The 18,934-nt window shown below is 46.1% G+C and overlaps 1 protein-coding gene across 4 annotated transcripts in view; it reads right to left on the minus strand.

The window, feature by feature from the left end:
• The window catches only part of LOC106746661 (43 kDa receptor-associated protein of the synapse homolog), a 75,546-nt gene that overhangs the window by 7,479 nt on the left and 49,133 nt on the right, over positions 1–18,934 (minus strand). For 2 of the 4 annotated variants that reach the window (XM_014623485.1, XM_014623461.1), the window contains exons 1-5: positions 12,479–14,581; positions 7,484–7,700; positions 2,608–2,759; positions 865–1,011; positions 64–223 (exon numbers count right to left, since the gene is read on the minus strand). In XM_014623485.1, coding sequence (XP_014478971.1) covers positions 64–223; positions 865–1,011; positions 2,608–2,759; positions 7,484–7,700; positions 12,479–12,516 — 714 coding nt within the window. In that variant the 5' untranslated portion in view covers positions 12,517–14,581. Of the gene's footprint in view, positions 1–63; positions 224–864; positions 1,012–2,607; positions 2,760–7,483; positions 7,701–12,478; positions 14,582–18,934 lie in introns of those variants that run through there. The other 2 variants (XM_014623477.1, XM_014623469.1) reach the window with 2 other exon arrangements.

An 18,934-nucleotide genomic window follows, 5' to 3' on the forward strand; every position in this document is an offset into this window, starting at 1 on the left:
TAATGCACGGCGCTTGACGTGCTGGAGCGAAAAAGAAAAAGGCAAACAAAGAGACCTAATTACCTGCAGTTCTAAGGAGGGATCTTGAATGGAGTGGGCGATTTTGTGGGCTCTCTGAAACGCTTCCAAGGCTTTGCAGAATCCCGCTAGCTCTAAGTGGACTCTGCCTACGGTTAAGTGAACTAATCCAGCTGTGGCGCACTGATCACACTCGTTATACAAGCTGCGTGGATGCAAAATCATAGACATCATTAGATCCCGAGATACACACATACATATACACACAGAGATAGTCGATAAAGGCATTGTCGACAACTGGTGTTTCATACATTCATCTATCAATCATAGTCAACTCTATTTCCCCGAATTCCGAATTGCCATCATTAATCTTACAATCGGAAGTACATCATCAGAAATATTTTATATTGTATACACTGAGGGAAAAAATGCCCAAGAAATAAAAAAAATATATTTATTCGGTGGATAATAATAACATATTTATTTTTACTAAAATATACATATAAAATATACATTTGGTGAATAATAACAACATATTTTCTTTTATTAAAATATACATATATAGAACAAACAAACGCTTGTTTTCATATATAAAGCTACAGATTTAAGAAACTGTATATATTTTTATTTGACAAATTTCTTTTCGGTGTAAAAATATACATACTGTATAAGTAAATATGTCATTAGTATCCACTAAATAAATATTTTTTTATTTTTTAGGTATTTTTTTTAGATGTTTTTATTTTTTAGATATTTTTTAGATATTTTTGCTTTCAGCATATATGTGACTTCTCGAACAAGTGTTGATATACTAAGACTGCGGAAAGATATGAAAGATGTTCAAACCTGTGTCGGGCGTAATCTAACGCTCTATCCAGGGCACCTAACCTCTCGTGTGCTCTGGCTAAGTTCAAATACGCTTCCGCCCGCATATTCGGCGAGTCCAACTCTTCCGAAATGCATAATTGCTTGTGACCGAACTCGATGCTGTCCCTGAAAGGGAGAAAGTCACGCGATGGAATCGAATGGCGATAACATCCTCGTAAAGGCTTGTATGTAAAAGTGAGATAAAAAAGAAAACGCGCAGGTTGAACTTGGTTATCCCCGTGAAAGATAGCAACAAATCGAGGGAAAACCGGATAATTAACGTTCCATTAAATTCACTTTTATATTATACAACAAATACAGAAGATTATACTTTCTACGATGCGATATGTTTTCATTTTATCTGATCTGCTTGAATTAAACATTTTTATGATTTCAACATAATTTTCGACGCTGCAGCTTGGATTGCGCGTTGAAAATGCGTGTATGGAATTAGTTATTTCTAATACTAACGTGAGAGACAATTTTGTCTCGAGTAATAACTATTATGTAACGTATAGTACTAGTGCATAGTACTACATAATAATACTGGAAAAAATACTGTTAAATCATTAGAATTTTTAACAGAGCGCAATTGGAGTAAATCTTCTTGATTCAATAGCGATATCATTGAAACTAATATTTTAATTATCGAAACAATGCGTAACATAGTGGTTTTAATGATATTTGCTACTGAATAAGATTTACACTGCTGTCGATAGTTTTATTGATTTAACAACATTTCTTCTCGTGTACGCGCGTTTTTGGAAACAGTAGAAAGACGGATTAGTATTTGATGCGTTCGTGACATAAACCATGGCCTGGGCAATCGTAGTAATCGTGTTGCTCGTGTTGCTCGTGTTGCTATTTAAATTTTCCATATTGCCTTGAAATTGTCCCGACTTTATAAGTATATATCCTAGCCAAGCAAGACTACTACGGTACACTTTTGGTTCATGAATGTTTATATCTTTGAGAAAAATTCTCTGCGTATATCCAAAGCAGTTGTTGCAGTATCCAATGATTTTTAATCTCAAAAGAAATATTTGCTTGATTGAATTCGTTTTAAAATTTATCGGCGTGAAAATATTGCAACTTTTCTTCCGCCGACCGTGTATATTTTGTTCAAAAAAGTTCACACATACTCTGTATAGTCATGTCATTTTTCTAAATGTTACATGAAAAAAATTAGCATTAATTCAAGACTCATATTCTCAAGACTCATATTCTCACATATAAACAAGGATTTATTATTTTGTACGAAGATAAAATTTGTCTACATGAAGAAATTCTATATAGAAATTCTATATTTCTACTAAAAATATTATATTCTTGTTATTTAAGAATAATTTTTATGCAGTGAGAGAAAAAAATATTAGATAAAAGGATTGAAATCTTCAAATTGGTAAAATTCTTATTTTATTGACAAATTTCTTCCCGTATACGTGTAAGTGATTTCAATCTGTCATGTTAGAATCAACGCCCGAATGAAAGGTCATGCTTAGTTAATGCATAATTACAAAGGTCTGGTTGAAAATCGTTTGTTGGTATCGGGTCGGTGTCGAAAATCTGACATTTAGTAATGACCCGATATACAGGGCCGATCGTAAAATCCTTTTACTGGAAATCCACCTGATCTGCTTCTTCCCAAATCCAAACAGACAGTACAAACGGAAACACGGCGGAATACTCTGCGGTATTTCGCAGCTTTATGCTATAAAGTACCTGTATTTGCCCCAATCCATATACGCCTGATACAGATATCCTAGAAGAGTGAATTTATCCTCGCGGTGTCTGATGCTCTTCAATGCGCCCCTCCATTTTCTAACCGCGGCCTGTTGTTTATGAGCCCGGTACAATTTCAGACCTTGCTCCACCTGAGGCACACGAAATAACAATTCCGGCGCAATTCGTGCCCTAATTTACAGCTCGCCGTCGATCTAGTAGATGTAACGCGCATATATATAACGTGGACGTATAGCGCGTACACGACGGAACGCAGTTTTTCACGAGGGACAACAAGAGACGCGTCGCGTCGAAATGCGATAAGTTCGTGTGGGAAAAAGACCACAGGATGGAAAAAACTGTAAATTATGCACATGTTGAGAGAAATCCTACTAAAATTACAGTCATTTTCAGCACTTTAACTATATCTTCTTCTAATTTTAAGGCTTCTGGTCCTTTGCTGCAGTCGTCTTTGATGACGTCATGAGCGAGAAAATGTATATCTAAAATTCTTACGAAATATGTTGAAATAAAAGGATATGTGATATTTAAAATTACACTTGTGATCGATTGAGCACATTTGTAAAATATTCTGAAAACTTTTCTTTTACCCTAATAATTAATAAATAACTGCAAAATTAACGTAACATGGAACCTTCCTTTTTAGCCTATTTTTCCTCACAACTTTGTCACGTTCATTTTATAATTATTTAATGAGTGTTAAAATGAAAAGAAAATTTCTGGGATATTTTATAAATATGCTTAATTGATCACAAATAGAGGAAAAGCACCTATATGAAATTTTATATTTGGACTCAAAGCCTTGTTGAAGGTATAAAATTAAAATTTATGTGCATGGATGGAAATCAGCGATAATTTCTTATGAAAATATATGATAGCCCTCTGAAAATTATTATATATTTTCTTGCAAATAACTATTTTTTATTAAGGATTGATACTTCTGGAAACTGGGTCTCAAAACCGACATACCCATGATACCTATAGAAAATTATTCAAAAATATAACAATATATAAAGAAGAACTGAAATTACATTGTTTTGTATATTTATTATATCCTTANATTTTATGTATATGTTATTCTTTTATTGTATGGAAAGGAATCTCTTGAATTCTTTTTTCCGAACATCCTAAACAAACAAACAAGAGAAAAAGAAAAAAAAGGGAAAAATCAGTCACTGATATTTTCAATTGTATTCTGTAAAATAATATTTTATAGCAAAATTTAGATATGTCGATTGAAGAATCAATAAACTCAGATATGTCGGTTTACAGAACAACCAAACCTTAATTTTTTTTGCGTGGTTCAGTGATAAAAAATAGAGATTGACACAAAGTCCAAAATGATTCAAAAAGCTTAAAACTCATATAATAGAATAGAATTGTCTAGTATGTGTAAGTAAATTACTTATCGCTGATTTGTTATTTTATTTTCTACGAGAAGGAAGCTCAACAAAACTTCAATACAACGTAAAAGTTAAATTACGCTAATAACACAATCTAACGTGTTTGCAAATTGAAATTACCACTTCAACTCCAACTACTTTACACAGTAGATGAAATTCACGTTCTGTCTGACAGAGTTTAGTACTTTATAGCCGAGAAACATGGGTTTGTCAGTTTATCTATCAGTTTTGGTCGATTTACTATATCTATCAGCGCACGCGCGCGCGTGTATATATGTAAGTGAATGAGTGAGTGAGCGAGTGTGTGCGCTTTTCCTTTATCATTTTATGCTTTATGCTTTTATTTCGCAAGAATTTTTGGCGTACGTTTTTTCGCTTTTGACATCATTAATCAAGATGATTACTTAGGAAACAGGAGCTTGACCCAAAAAATAGTAGTAACAGTATGCATGTGTAATAACTGATATTATAGGAATAATTATTAGAAAAATCGTCTTCTTGGCTACGTTTTCATTTATCATTATAGTTACGAATGCCAAATTTTTTTTGTCAGTGCAAGTTCATCGCTTTACCTAAAATTACGCGTTTTTGTAAAATGTTCCGTTTTAACACATCATTTCCGCGCAAGTCCTTGAATTCCGCGCCGGTCGCGCGCACACCCCGTGCTTTTTATCCGATATCCCATGTACTTCCTCATGGTCAATCATGGTCAGAGGCCGCACGGCGGACCTTGAAATCGATGCTCATGAAGTTGACATTGAGCTAGTCCCAGCCCTCTCGAGCGGAGACGCAACGTCCAAGAGCGCATGTGCATATCGAGGAGGAAGTCGCGGAAGAGCTATTAATACGAGCAATATTAATAGCCAGTAATCCTTTATTGCAAAGCCCATTCTACGCGATTTATCGCGTGACTTTGCGAAATTTGACACGCGCCGCGCCGTTACCGTACGTGTAATTCGGTGAATAATCGAACTTTAAAAAGTCCTCCCTTTCTGCAAAATCACAAAACTAAGCTCTGTATTCCCGAGAATAACGAGGACAAATTAACCGACAACGGCAAGCACAGAACAAAAATCTCCCTGCGCAACGTATGTGTGTGTGTGTGTGTGTATGTGTGTGCGTGCATAATTCATTATATATTCCGAGCAAATTGAGCGTCAAATTCAGAATTTTGTGTCACCGACCGCTGAGTTTTACGTTGACCGCCTAGTCCGCGCGTTTCAAATTTAATTTCCTCGGAATTACTACTTGGCGTGGGTAAATTAATAACGCAAACACACCGCGTCGTGCAATTACCGGGTCGCGCGAAACGGGCTTTAGATGATAGGTGATTGCGCCAGGAAGAGGAGAGAGAGAGAGAGAGAGGTCGAAGTTGCGATACGCGTGGTGGTGCTCTTTATTACGCAGTAATAGCCCTAGCGTAGATAATGCGATGCATACGAGCCGCCTGGCCAGGAGGCCGTGTATCGATTCGACCCTGAACTTTGCCCCCGGCAGATTCAACTCTACGATAAAATATAAATATAGCTATATCTTGAGGTACGTAAAAATGTATTTGCGCGTGCGAGCGCGTACGACCGACACAATAATTCCTGCGCGGCGGAACGTGGCGGAGATCGAATGCGATATCGCGTATCTCACCTGATTCGCCATAATCTCGGCAGCGAGCTGTCGAGAGGAACACCATCGACTTGGGGATACAAAAAGTGTCCTCGAAGGAGTCGCCAATCACGCGAGTGGGTCGCGCGAATATACATAATAACCGCTCTCCGCGAAACCTCGCGTTCGTAATTGTTGGCGTGTAATAAGCGCATAGGATTTTTAATGTTACAGCCTTGACATTATTATGACATTAATTTTTTCGTGCGCTCTGTGCAACACGCGACGCTTCATAATGGAAATCAGCAACTTCGCGAGCGAGAATTCCGAGTGTGTAAAAGCGTAGATATTCTGCGCTCGTCGCTCGTCGATTGATTGGGTGAAGGGGGGGGGGAGGGGGAGGCTTCGAGCCGCGCGCGGATTTTCCTCCGAGACGACGATATCAATCTCCGAGGGCTTCGCCAAATAAGTAACTACCGTGCCCCGGCGCGTAACTTCGATGAAAACGTAAATGCAAATTACGCTCGTTACTATGTAAAGCAGACATCATGGATCAACTGTCAGACGCGGAGCGTGAACTCATAAGTCTCGCAAGGTGAAATGTATTCGGGACGTTAAGCACGGTACAACAAGTACTTCGGTTTTAGTGGTTACGAAAGGATAGCGTGACCGCGGCTACGGCATGCACATCGTGAACTTGACAGTGACCGATAAAGCGTGCTCGCTCGCGAAATACGCCTCGTTATGTAGCCGTCATGTCCTTTTGTTGCTTGAGAGGCCCTTCAGATACTTGTTTGACATATTACACCTCGAGCTCTTTTTATGCGTTAAACCCCGATGGCGATGCGTTTGTTTAAAACCGCTTCGAGAATGCCCCCCCCCCCCATCTCGAGCTACACTGAAAGAAAAATATTTGGCATTTGTAACTATAATCGTCATAGTGAAGAAAGAAGTCGAGAGAACCATTTTTCTAGTATGTGTTACTCTAGTGTCAATGATAATAATGTTATATATGCATATTGATACTGCTATTTTGTACACTGAAAGAAAACAAGGTGCTACTATTCAAGTAATATTTAAGTAATATTTATTATATGTATTCAGGTAATATTTACTTCAAAATTGGTAAAGTCCAACACTCCTTGGTAAATATTTATTAGAAGTAGAAATATAATTGACTACACTTGTACTTTTTTCTGTGTGGTTTAAACTATGAAAATAATATAGTTGAGGCCGAATATAATTATTATTTCTCTCAGCGTAATATTCGGAGTGTTTTTCTTTTTAATAAAAGCGATTCATTAATAAAACGATATTTGAATCGCGACGAAATGTATCCCGAATTCTGTTGTTCGAATTTCTGATGTTCGTTGAATCGCGACGAATAATTGCAATGTCGGGTCTTCCAAACGATACTTTTCAAAATCCACCGCACACGTGCATAAAGCAGAGAAATAGATTAAACAAATATAATATTATATCCGTTGCGAAAATGCAATGTTTACATTTCTCTGATATTCCGTTTAACCGCTTATATACAAAATCAAAGGAAACCAGCGTAATTTCGGTAGAGAAAAGATTTTGCGCATTCGTCGTATTTTCCACTATTTCTGTACCTACCTTTACGCTTCCGTTTTGTTATTATATACTTTTATAATTTATACTCGAGACTTTGCTTAACGAATTTCAACGTCGCACAATATCTCGCAGCGAGCCTCTTGTAAGTAGAAGCTCATCTTTACTAAATCCAACTATCCGTTTCAACTTATCCGAGAGAATTAAAGAGAGAGAAAGAGAGAGAGAGAGAGAGAGAGAGAGAGAGAGGGAGAATAGATATATAATGAAGTACTTACTCTCCTTCGAGCTAATTGTTGATCGAGCCGTTTCCTGCAGCCTATGAGACACTCCCAAATACCAGTGCCCGACCTACCATTTTGGTAATGGCCGTTACTACCGTTGCCGTTCTGATTTCGGTAATCCTCTTCGGAGAAGTCGCAAACGTCGAGCGGATGCCTCGATCCATCGGGGCTACCCAGCAGCTCGGTCGCCGAGAGCTGATGACTCGCCGATCTGTGGTAAATTTTTCAAACGGTGCTTGGAATTAGTTGCGCTCGCGAAGCGATTTTCGCGGACATCGCGTCTCACACACACACGCACACAACACACACACACACATATACTTTCTATCTATCTATCTATCTATCTATTTATCTATCTCTACTACATTTTGTCATTCGCGTCTTAACGACGAGCTGTTTGATAGCTCATAGTTAAGAGCCACGAAAGAAGCTGTAAGCTTTCTTACGCGCCCTCCTCTCGGTTCATAAATCATTTCGAGTTTGGCTAAAGAAAGTAACGGTAATTAGGAGAGCCGTGGTGAGGAAAATTAATTGGATTCCGCGCTGCTTCTCGAACATATCGCGAATCCGATATTTGCCGTGGGATCGGAGAGGGGGGGGGAGGGTGACATAACCACTTGTCTTATAAATAGCGTGGAATCATTAAGGGCCGACGGTTATTTAATGTCGCTTTACATCTATCATCGGCTATTTAAAGTTGCTCGACGCTCGATACTAGAGGTCGATTCGAGCAGCCGGTGGAATTTCATGCCCTCCGTGAAATCCGATGGCAAGAATTTAAAGAAGGCGGTGCGGTATTTTCACAACATCGATCGCGTCTAAGTTCGCGGGAATCCTGAAGTTGTGCCTCGCGCCCGGCTGATTTGTACTCTCGATATGACAAAGTAGAATCGTCGCTGTCGTCTCCTTGGTATTCGCGAATACCTAATGCACAGTCGTGCCCGCCCGTAATTCGGCAGAAATCACCCTATCGTGCATTACGAGCGTGATTCGGGAGGGAATTTAACATTCTACAGTAGAATAGTCGATCCCGTCGAATGTAAGCTTCGGCACGACGCTATCAATTCAGCTTCTTCTTCTCCCCGAAACATCAAACGCCCCGCGCGATCGTAGTTCCGCGGAATGTCCGCGAGAATGATCGCAGCATCGTTCCGGATGTAAAGTATCTGCCGTCCCGGTCGATATTTTGTAAACCCGTGTCAAACACCAGTGTCAGATGATGGATGTGGGCGACTGACCTCCTGCAGGGGTTCGATGTGCGCAGACTCTTAATTTATTTCCAGGACGAGCGAAAGGAGCACGCGGAGATAAACCGCTTTTGGCTGCCGTCCCAGAGGTTGAGTTTGCAAACTGCGCGTTAGGGAAGTTACAAGGTATACGGGGTGTCCCATCCTTGTCAGGTTACTTTTCGCTTAGAAATTCTCGGACTGGAATTCCAGTCGAGCCTTCGTTATCGAATACACCGCGCGATCTTTCAAATATACGGTTCTTCAATCTCCGATATTAATCGTCCCGATGACGAAATCTTGAATCAAAGTGCCGCTGGCTTGAAACGTTTGCACGGAATGAAATAACAACGAGATCGATAGTCCCGCTCGCGCCTTGAAAAGTTCATTTCTGGAAAAGCTATTCTTTTGATTGTCCGTCGTTTGAAAACTGCCGTGTTTTATTTTCACGATGGAAAAATCGATCTCGCGTCGACGGGAACGTACGAGCGGAAATCTAGGTGGTAAAGTGACGAGATACGTGTGGGGCACCCCGTAGCGTCAGGGGCACCTATCTACCTACCCTACCTTACCCTACCGCAATACGATACCCGCGTAATATATTGCCGGCCGAGAAAACTGAAATTTATTTATATTTCGTTTCTCGATTCCAATCTGTGCCGCGGCGAAATGTCCCGTTAGGTCTGCTTGTCATCAACTACATCGTTCGTCTTTTGTACGGCAGCGCATGAAACGCAAAGGGGCGCGCGATGTATCTTCTACATTACTCCACGTCTATACGCCATACATATAAGTTTCACATCGCACATTCAACGAAAATATTATTCCAACGTATTCGCCCCCTTTGTAGCGCCGCTTTCTTTCGAGAGGAAGACGGTTACTTTTGTAAATAGTCACTCTCGACGTATCCGTTTTAAAATAACAGTTTCATCCAGCGTCGCCCGTGCGCGCTGATATGAAATATCCCAAACACTTTTACGGTAGCGGGAACGATGATGTCTCTTTAAAGTAAGAGCGAGTCCGATGCATCCCCTTCGCGAAAGGGGATTTCGTAAATAATTGCTCATACATTCTTTCTCGTTGAGCGGCGTTATCAAAGCGAGAGAGTTAATTGGTGATCATTTCGCGTTAGGGTTAATTAAAGCGCACCACCGTAGGAGAAGGTCTACCTCGCGCACTCTGACACTTGATAGAAATCCTGCGGGAATCGCGGCTCCGTCGCAAATTACTTTCTACCCACGCCAAGGTTTCCCCCAAAAACAGCCGCGTGCTGTGTAGGCGCGCGCGTAAGAGCGAACGAGCGTGTACGTTTGTGCGAGTGTATGTATGTATACAAGCGCGTATCGTGTAAAGCGAAGAGTATACGACACTCTATCGCTTTCCCACCACGTTCGCTAGGTGGGCGAGGCACCTGCGACCTCTTTTGCTGACCCATTTACGAGCTACGAGATACGGTACGGCGTTGCGATTCTAAGTGGAAAATCGAACTATCCCCGAGCTCTTCCACGCGTCGTGAGCGATTAACGAAATACGAAGGCGCACGATCTTGTCGAGACTCCCCTGAAACGTACGCGCCTTTCACCTCGCTGCAACGTCTCCTTCTCGTTTAATCGCGCGTTAATTTTACGTTTCAAGTCGCCCGGAGGACGCTCCTCCAGATGGAGCTTTGCATGAAAATTGCTTCCGCGAATTTACGGCGAAAAAAGTTGAGGGATTAGGCGCGTTTAAGATATATATCCTCCTCTCGAAAGTACGAGTGGCGAGGAGTTCGCGGGAGGAGTTGAAATTTTGAGAGGGTTCTCAAAACATCCCCTCTTAGTTGCTTATCTCCCCGTCTCTGAACTTAAGTACAAGTGGCAACTTGGGAGGAGGGGCGCGACGTTTGGCGTGAAATATCGAAATTAAGTCTCGTTATTCTCGCGCGATTTTTTACGCCGCTCGCAGCCCCGCGAATTTTTCACGATCGCTTTCGACGTTGCATTTATTTTCGACACGTTAACCGTGAGCACGCTTTGTGTGTGTGTGTGTGTGTGTGTGTATGTGTGTGTTTGCATGTGAAAATAGCAATCGTATAAATCATCACGTTCACAAAAAATATATTCATTAGACCAGTCCAATTTGTAGATTGGTTGCACTCCGAGCGGAAAACCACGGAAAAGGACTCGACTTCAGCGGGGCATAATGCCGACACTTTTCAGCATTAACCCGTTTCTCTCACTTTTCTATTTGCCTGTGTAGGTGTACGTGAAAAGCGCGCGTTTCATTTCCTATTTCTCTCGGAAAGATACGGTACCTTTTATTGTTCCAAACACACGTCCGGTGTACTTGTTAAACGCGTTTGTGTAAACTCCGCTCTTTTGTGTAACCTACAGCCGTTCTTTCTTTCGCCGATGAACGTGTTAATGATTACTTCGCCGCGCGCAGCGTGTATTAATTAAATATAATAATTGTAAACGGAACGGAGCCAACGAAATTAATAGTATAATAATTTAAAGTAATATTCCTTTTTCTTCAATATCACGTGACAATCAATAATTGCAAACAATGGGTCAAACAACAAATTCCGGATATCGAGTAACGACAGAAGACGCAGGTGAAGGCGATAAAAGAAACGAAGAAGGCGGATGCGTCCTTTTCTGTTAGTAGGAACTATTGAAAAACACGAAATACCTTCCAACCATTTTCATTTAATGTCGCGTTATTTACCCCATTTTGCACTTCTACGCGATTAACAGCGGACCGATGCCGGAATTTGCGCATCCCGCGAATCTGTCCCGTCGAACCGAAACGATTTCGTCGGCGAGACTCTTATTTACACGAGCGTGCAAACTGCAGGAACGGATTCCCGCGTACTTTCTCGCAATTTTCTCGCTTCTGACGTCATGAATCGAAACGCGACTGGCGTAGGTGTCTGCGATCCCTCATCCATTTCGCGCTCGAGACGATTAACGTTACGTCCGATGACCGATGCGAAACGAGAAAGTAACAATTGTACGGCGTAGATTATCTTTTCACTTTCGGGTCTCTCGATAATCAACGCTCAGTCCTGTGAGATCAATTAGAGAGGATACGACAACACATGGAGAAGAGTAATTCGCTGGCAAATTTTATACTATCGCAGCAAAATCTGTCCGTGTAGACAGCAAAACGATTTATTGAGAGTGCTAATTGCCATTCGCTTGATATATATTTCGCTGAATTTACAAATTATTTCGCTGTAAAGACAAATTAGTAGAATATAGGAAAGCGCTATTTTTTGCTTCCGACAGCAAATGAAGACAATCTCACCGAGCACCATTTTTCCATCCCGGCGACACCGAAACTGTTTCCGCTCTAATAACGAATAACCCGCTAATCTGGTTACACCGAAGCTAAATTTGATCGCTGTCGCGACGAATATGCACAGCGTCGGGAAAAGTTTCTCGTTGGCAAATTATTTTCCACCACAGTGACAGCAAGAAGACCTGTTAAGAACATTAATCGCTAATTATGCCAAGTAAATCTTGCTGCTGTCGCAACGATGCTCTGCTACGTCAGCGGGAAATTATTTTTCCCGCGTAGCAAGTCTTCCGGCTGTCACCGTAGTGACAAACAGTTCGCTGTACCAGCGGGAAGAATTCCTCCGCGCAGCGACGACGGCAAGACGGCGGAATGATTTTTCCCCGTGTGCGAACTCACGCAACCACGTCTCCGGCCGTCCCCTGCTGCTCCCCTTCCCACCGTCCGTGGGCCCGCTATTTTCGGGGTAAACAACAATACTTGCCCGAGGTAATACCTGGACGAAATAGACTCCCATGACATGGCTGTGCGTCTTCCTTGGCTGAGCGGCTTCTTCCCTCTGCCCCGTGGTGCAGCGGCGTTTTCTTCGCGCTTTCTCTTCCCGGTGCTCTAATCTCATCTCTCGCAGCCGTCAGCATCGTCCCGCTCGCGCACCCGCGTGAGACAGGGCATATCACTTCCTTGCTTGGCGAACGTCGCAACGCGCGATCGCGCCGAAACAACCCGATGCAACGTGCGTCGGCTCGAGGCCCTAATCGGCCGCATTCGCGATCGATCCCGAGGACAGATACCCGAACCGCTGTGCTACGTTGCTGAGGTATCGAGTTCTGTCTAGCGCGCGCACCACGACCGCAGCGGCTGCTCTCGCGAGGATCGAGCAGCGATCAAGATTCGCGCGCGCCCGTTCGATCGCCGACGATCATCTCACGAGAGTTCACACAGCCGGAGACGCGAATCTTACGGGAAAGAGAGACGACGCACTTGCCGGGGGCCCAGGAGACGCTAATTCGCGAGATGCGACGTCGTCTCGTCCTCGAGGAATGCGGCGACGCGTCGATCGGGCTCTCTCTTTAAGTTTCTAGGACTTTCAGTTGGACGACTCGCCGAGCGACTGTGTTCGATTCTCTTACTCTCGGCGATCGTCCGAGGATGCGCTCGAGAAAGCGGGGGAGAGGGGACTGAATTCGCAATGCCGATAGTCGCGCGCTGAGGTAGATTGAGGAGAGTCCGGGCGCTTCTCGCACCCGGGAGATCCGTGGACAGACTCGATACGCTTATTTCGTACGGCGTACGTCTGCGTGTATTAAACGTAAGTGGGATGCACACCTCGACCGAGAGAAAAATAATTTCCACGCCCGCGTGTCTTTGTACTTAAGTATCTAGTTGAGCACCGTGGACTCGCGCGAGTACTCGCGCGCGCGCGCGCGTATTGACGACGATGGAGAAGTAGAGGGGAAATTCGTCACTCTTCGTTTCGTCTCCTTCTCGTATCCTCGTGGTTCTTTTTCCTCTCTGTTATTTTCTGCCCCTTCTCTTCCCGTGATTTATTTGTATTTCTCTCTAACGTAATTGGCAAATGTCTCGTGGCAGTTTCCTCGATCCAGCCGCACCGCTGATCGACAAGGACTGTGTTCAAGTTTCCGACTCGTTAACACACGTGTATATACAGAGAAACGACCGCTCGAGTCTCACGGTACTTCAAGTGTTTCCGCCTTTTCCCACACTCGCACAACAAATAACCGCTTTTCGTTTTGTTTTCCCGCCCGCGCGGTTCTCTCTCTCTCTCTCTCTCTCTCGTTTTCTTGCCTGTCGTCGCAAGAAATTCCTGCCGTTTCGAGCGTCACCTTTTCTAACGCGTGACCTACACAATCGCACCTTCCGTGCCTGTATCGAGAATTGTCGATATTTGATTATCGAGAATCGCGTAACGTCATATACTATGTAACTCTTCAACGTCGTGATTTAGATCTATGAAGGTTCAACACACATATATAATATTTATATATGCATCTATATAAGAGATGTATTTAAATAGATCTGCAACATGTACTCGTATATATATACATCTAACGGATTCGCGCGGCGGTGGCCCGCGTCGGTGTGCGTATGCGTGTGCGTATGCGGTGTGTACATGCGTGTGCACGCACTTCCCTTTATCGAACGCATTAAGTGGTTTGCCGCTTTACTAAGGGACAACGGAAGGGTTGTCCCGAATGGTTCCGCGTGTCGGACGGTGCTGAACGCTGCTGAATTAACAACAGCGCGCTTTAGCCGCTTCGGGGATCAACGACGAGGGTGGAGGGACCGATCTCACCGGCTGATATCTAAAACCGCAGCTCGTGGAACGAGAGAGCGCGCGATCTACGACCGAAGTTCCCCGACGCGGTGGAAGAGAGAGAGCGCGGCCGACACGATCTCCCGTCGAGTGACTTGCTTCGTCCTTGCACTCCTCAAGGCGCACACCGAGACGGATTCATTCCCTCGCGTGCACCGCGTCTTCAGCACCGAGAGAGGAACGCGGGGCTTTTAATCGCGCCCGAAACTAGGAATCGCGTCGGCCCGCGGTGTCCCAGTTACCGTCGGTGACCCCTAGCGCACTTTTTCTCCTCCCCCCACCCCCCCACCCCCTTCACCGACGAGCCCTCGAACTTTGTGGTGGCGGTGCGAGTGAGATACACGGATTCGCGGGATTTCAGGATCCACGTTGCGTCTCCCCGACTCCGTGTGCCGCCGCTTCCCTGCGATTACGTCGCTCGGATCGTCGCTCGGGGGGAACGGTCCCGTCGGCTTTTTAATTCATTCCCGTCTCGTCGACACGGCGGGATGCGCCACGACGGGCGTAACGGGGACGATGTTTGCGCGCGGGCTTTAGAATTTCGTTATGCTCGCGTCGTTGCGCTCCTGACGACGTCACGTGTCTCACGTGCGCGGATCGGCCGAGTCTCTCTCTCTCTCTTTCTCTCGCGTGAGAGGATCGCGCGATTAAATCGGGAACGACGGTCTCGCCCGGCGCCTCGGCGACTCCCCCGACGACAGGCAGTCAGCGTTCGAATTCGGCGCCCATCGCGCGCCGAGCGCTCGCGTACGACGTTCGAGGGCGAAACAGCGACGCGTAGTAGCAACAGCAACGCGGCCGTTCCCGCTCGCTGACGATGAGACAGTAGCCGTGCGCGCCTCGAGGCGTTTCCTCATGCCGTTGTTGATTGATCCCCCGTCCGTCTCGGCTTCGTGCCGCGATTCGGCCTTGTCCCTCTTCCGCCGCCACCTCCGGCAACCCCCGCCACCACCACCACCACCGTCTTCGTCGCCGCTTCGTCGCGCGCGCGGAACCGTTCGCGGCCGCTCGCTATCACAACGAGGACAGCCGAGGCCGCGACGCGCGAAAGGTTACGGGCGCGCGATGCGGATCGGGTGAGCTCGCCGCCGTGCTCCGCACACCCTCCTCTCCGCTCTCTCTCTCTCTCTTTATCTCTTTCGCTCGTTCCTTCCCTCCCTCTCTCTCTCTCTCTCGTTGCCGCGCGTATGGGGTTGAATCTCTCGCGGAAAGGTACGCCGCGCGCGGGCACCCGCGAAAATCCACCGCCGGTGGCCGGAGCAGAACTGTCGCGCCCGAGCCGCAGCAGCCCGCAACACACGACCCAACCGATCCTCTCCACCCCCGCCTCGGGCTCTCTCCTCCTCGTTCGCCCGTTCGCCACCCCCGGTGGTTCCGCCGCTATCCTCCACGCCACCGCTGCGTCGGTCCTTCTCGCAACCTCTCTCCGGCCCTCCCGTCCTTTTCTCCTTCGCACTCTCTCTCTCTCTCTCTCTGTTCCGCTCTTCTCTCAGCGCGCCGCGCCGCTGCGCGTCTCGCAACCTTTGCCTCCGTTCTCTCTCCCTTTCTCTGTCTCACTCTCTCACTCTCTCCCCCACTAACCCCGTTCGTCCTTCCTCGTTTTCTCATCCTCCATCGCCAGCGCCCCTTCGGTCCTCTCACCATCCCGAGCGAGCCACCCTCCCGCGGCACCGCTGCTTCACCCTCGCTCGCGCTCTCGCCCCGTGTTTCGTCCATGAGCTTCATTCCGCTCTTGATCCCCGTCCGTCTTCCCACCGTTACCCCGTACACCTTCGACCTTAGGTCCGGCGTTCGACAGTTTCACCTACATCTCGTTACCTCGTCCTTCCAGTGGTGGGAGACCCTTTAAAGGATGCGTCCGATGCGTTGATATACATATGCTTTTGCATCGCCGGCGAAGCGCGTAAATCTGTAGGATGGAAATCCGCGTGCGACCGGGAATACGATTATTAAATTCCACACCGGCGGTGGTCGCTGATCGTATAATGTTACAATGATAAAAATAAATGTCGCGCATTTCCAGCGCGTGGAACGAATCCACACGCACGCGTAGAATTTTAATTATCGAGCGAAACGGGCTGAAACGGAGTTGATCGTCCGGAATTGTTGGACATAAATACATTTCGGGTAATTAAAATTCCGCCGAAGCAATAAAACGCGCTCTCCGAATCAACCGGAGACATCGATTTTGCTATTTTCGCTCTTCGAGCTTAACTCAAAAGCTGTTTACACAGCGACGTGAGTGAAACAGATCGCCGTATTTTCGACATTGCCTTCCGGTTTGCGCGCTTTAAAAAAGGTGCGGTTGAAAATGTCGCGTAATCCGTCCTCTGCTCTCATTTCGCGCGGAGTTCGCACAAGCCCGGGGATGGCGTGTAACGTCAACGCGTCGAGTCAAGTGGCTTCATACTCAGTGATTAACTTTAGATTTCATTGTGCCTTTGTTCTGGCTAATTAGCTTCGTTGTAATAACAGAGCGTATCCGAGTTCGACTTGCTATTTTACTTTCCCTCCGCGAGTTTATTCTATACGTACTGTTTTCATAGGAAGGGGCGATATTCGGGATATCCTCCCCCGAGAGGGAAGGCGCGACACGTAGCGGCATGAAAGAAAGTTTCACGAGATCGGGCCGAGTGTCGAGGCAGAAGAGAATTTGTAATCCACGATCAACTTTCAGTTTTATTAGTTTCGTTTTCTCCTCTCTCTCTCTCTCTATCTCTCTCTCTCGTAATAACAGAACATACCTGACCTATTCGGTTTCTCACTTCGCCCTTTCCATTCTTCCCCCCTCCCCCTCCCCCTGCTCTCGCTCGTATTACTTTTCGCCGATATTTGAGTCGCTACTTCGCTCGCGTGGAAAGTCGAGTCAAAAGAATTTATAATCCACGTCATTAGACAGTCCGACCTCGCGCGCGCGCGCGCGCGCTCCGTCTGCGCCTTTACGTGAGTTTCAGCTCCTCGCCCCGGATGCGACGTCTTCCGTTTCACGAAACGTTATACAGACGGCTAGGCACGTACGGGAGATCTTTTCTCTCCCGGGGGACGATATTCTCGATATCCTCGGTAGGATTAAACGCGCGTTCTCCCCCGAGAGACGTGCGATGCACTCCGAGGGCTCCGGAAAGGAGCGGTGACACGCACCGGCACTTCGGCCGATCAGCTGTCGTCTTTTTCTCAAGCGACCGCGACGTTTCTCGTCGCTTTACTGCTCGAAGGTTGTAAAAGCCTAATGGAATGCGGCCGCGTTAGTAACACCCGCGATATCGTTGTCGGCATTTAAATGCAAGCGACAATAAGGACTCCTTCTGGTCACCGGAAAGTACTATATCTCGAGCGAGACGCCTCTCTCTCCCTCTCGCGCGCGCGCGCGCTCGCTCGCTATCCTTCTCGAATAAACGAGATAAGATGGCATCGGGTTTGTCGAGGAGGGAAATTTTGTTACTATTCACTTGGAGTGTAAATTAACGTAAGAAATATATTTTGCATAGTACAATAAGGACATCTCTCTTTGTGCAGAGGGAGTGTCGCGAATATAGAGATCGTATTTCGAAAAGAAAAAGAGAGAGAGAGAGCAGGACGAGGCAAACTTTCCGAGTTAAAACTAACTGGTACAAAGTTATACTTTGAATTAAAACGAATGCATTCGCCACGTTCTATCCGGTCCCCGAAAGCTATTTGGGGGCTCCTAAACTCGCGAGACCAGCGCGACGAGTATGCGTAGTGCGGCACTAGATTAAGCTCGTTTCGGGACAGAAGGAGAGTTATCCACGCGTCGACGACGACATATAGAGGCTTTAACTCAAGTTGAATGGAACTTCGGGCGGGAGAAGCGAAAAGTTTCGCGTTATCGCGCGCGATAGGCTGTACGATATCCTCCCACGTACATGCGCGCACACACCTTCGCGAGTCTTATCTGAATGGAGACGTCGGTTGAAACGATCGGAGATTTTTTCAGGCCTCGATCCCGGCGTAAAGTGGCTGATATGAGAAATCACGCACGATACAGACTGAACTGAATCGGGATCCGCCATTCGCGAGGAACGGGGAGATTTTCGAGTCGTTCCGCAGGAGCGCACGTCCGTCCGTTACCCATTTCGCCGCCTTACGAGCCCTGAGAGTGACATTGTCCGGTTCGACAATGTCACTCAGCCGACATCATCCGCTATAAAGACACCTATTCAGCGAACGTCGAATCAACGTCGCAGTTATCCTGATCGACGGCGGGCGGGCGTGATTACAACGAGATTATCCTGACGGGAGCCGGGAGAGAGATCCCAAGCGCGACGTCGTCGCGTCGACGCGTCGCACCGTCGCAACGTCCTCCACTTCGGCCAACGTTGGAATCATCCGAGGCATCTAGGCGACGCTCCGGCCGATACACGTCGAAGAGAATTCAAGACGGCTCCGAGTCACATCGGATCACACCGAAACTACGCGCGACGCGCGCCTCCGCTCGGGAGAGCGCGCGGAGGCCCGCTCCGAGAGCGCTGCCTCGTCAGGATCGCCGGGAAAGATCCGCAGCGAGAATTACGAAGTGAGGAATCTCGAAAATGCCGAGAAAAATGCCGGCAAGAGTTCGCCGACGAGGATCCCCCCCCCCCCCCC

The sequence above is a fragment of the Dinoponera quadriceps genome, unplaced genomic scaffold (genome assembly GCF_001313825.1).
Source record: "Dinoponera quadriceps isolate SergipeBrazil2010 unplaced genomic scaffold, ASM131382v1 scaffold192, whole genome shotgun sequence".
NCBI classification, from domain to species: domain Eukaryota; kingdom Metazoa; phylum Arthropoda; class Insecta; order Hymenoptera; family Formicidae; genus Dinoponera; species Dinoponera quadriceps.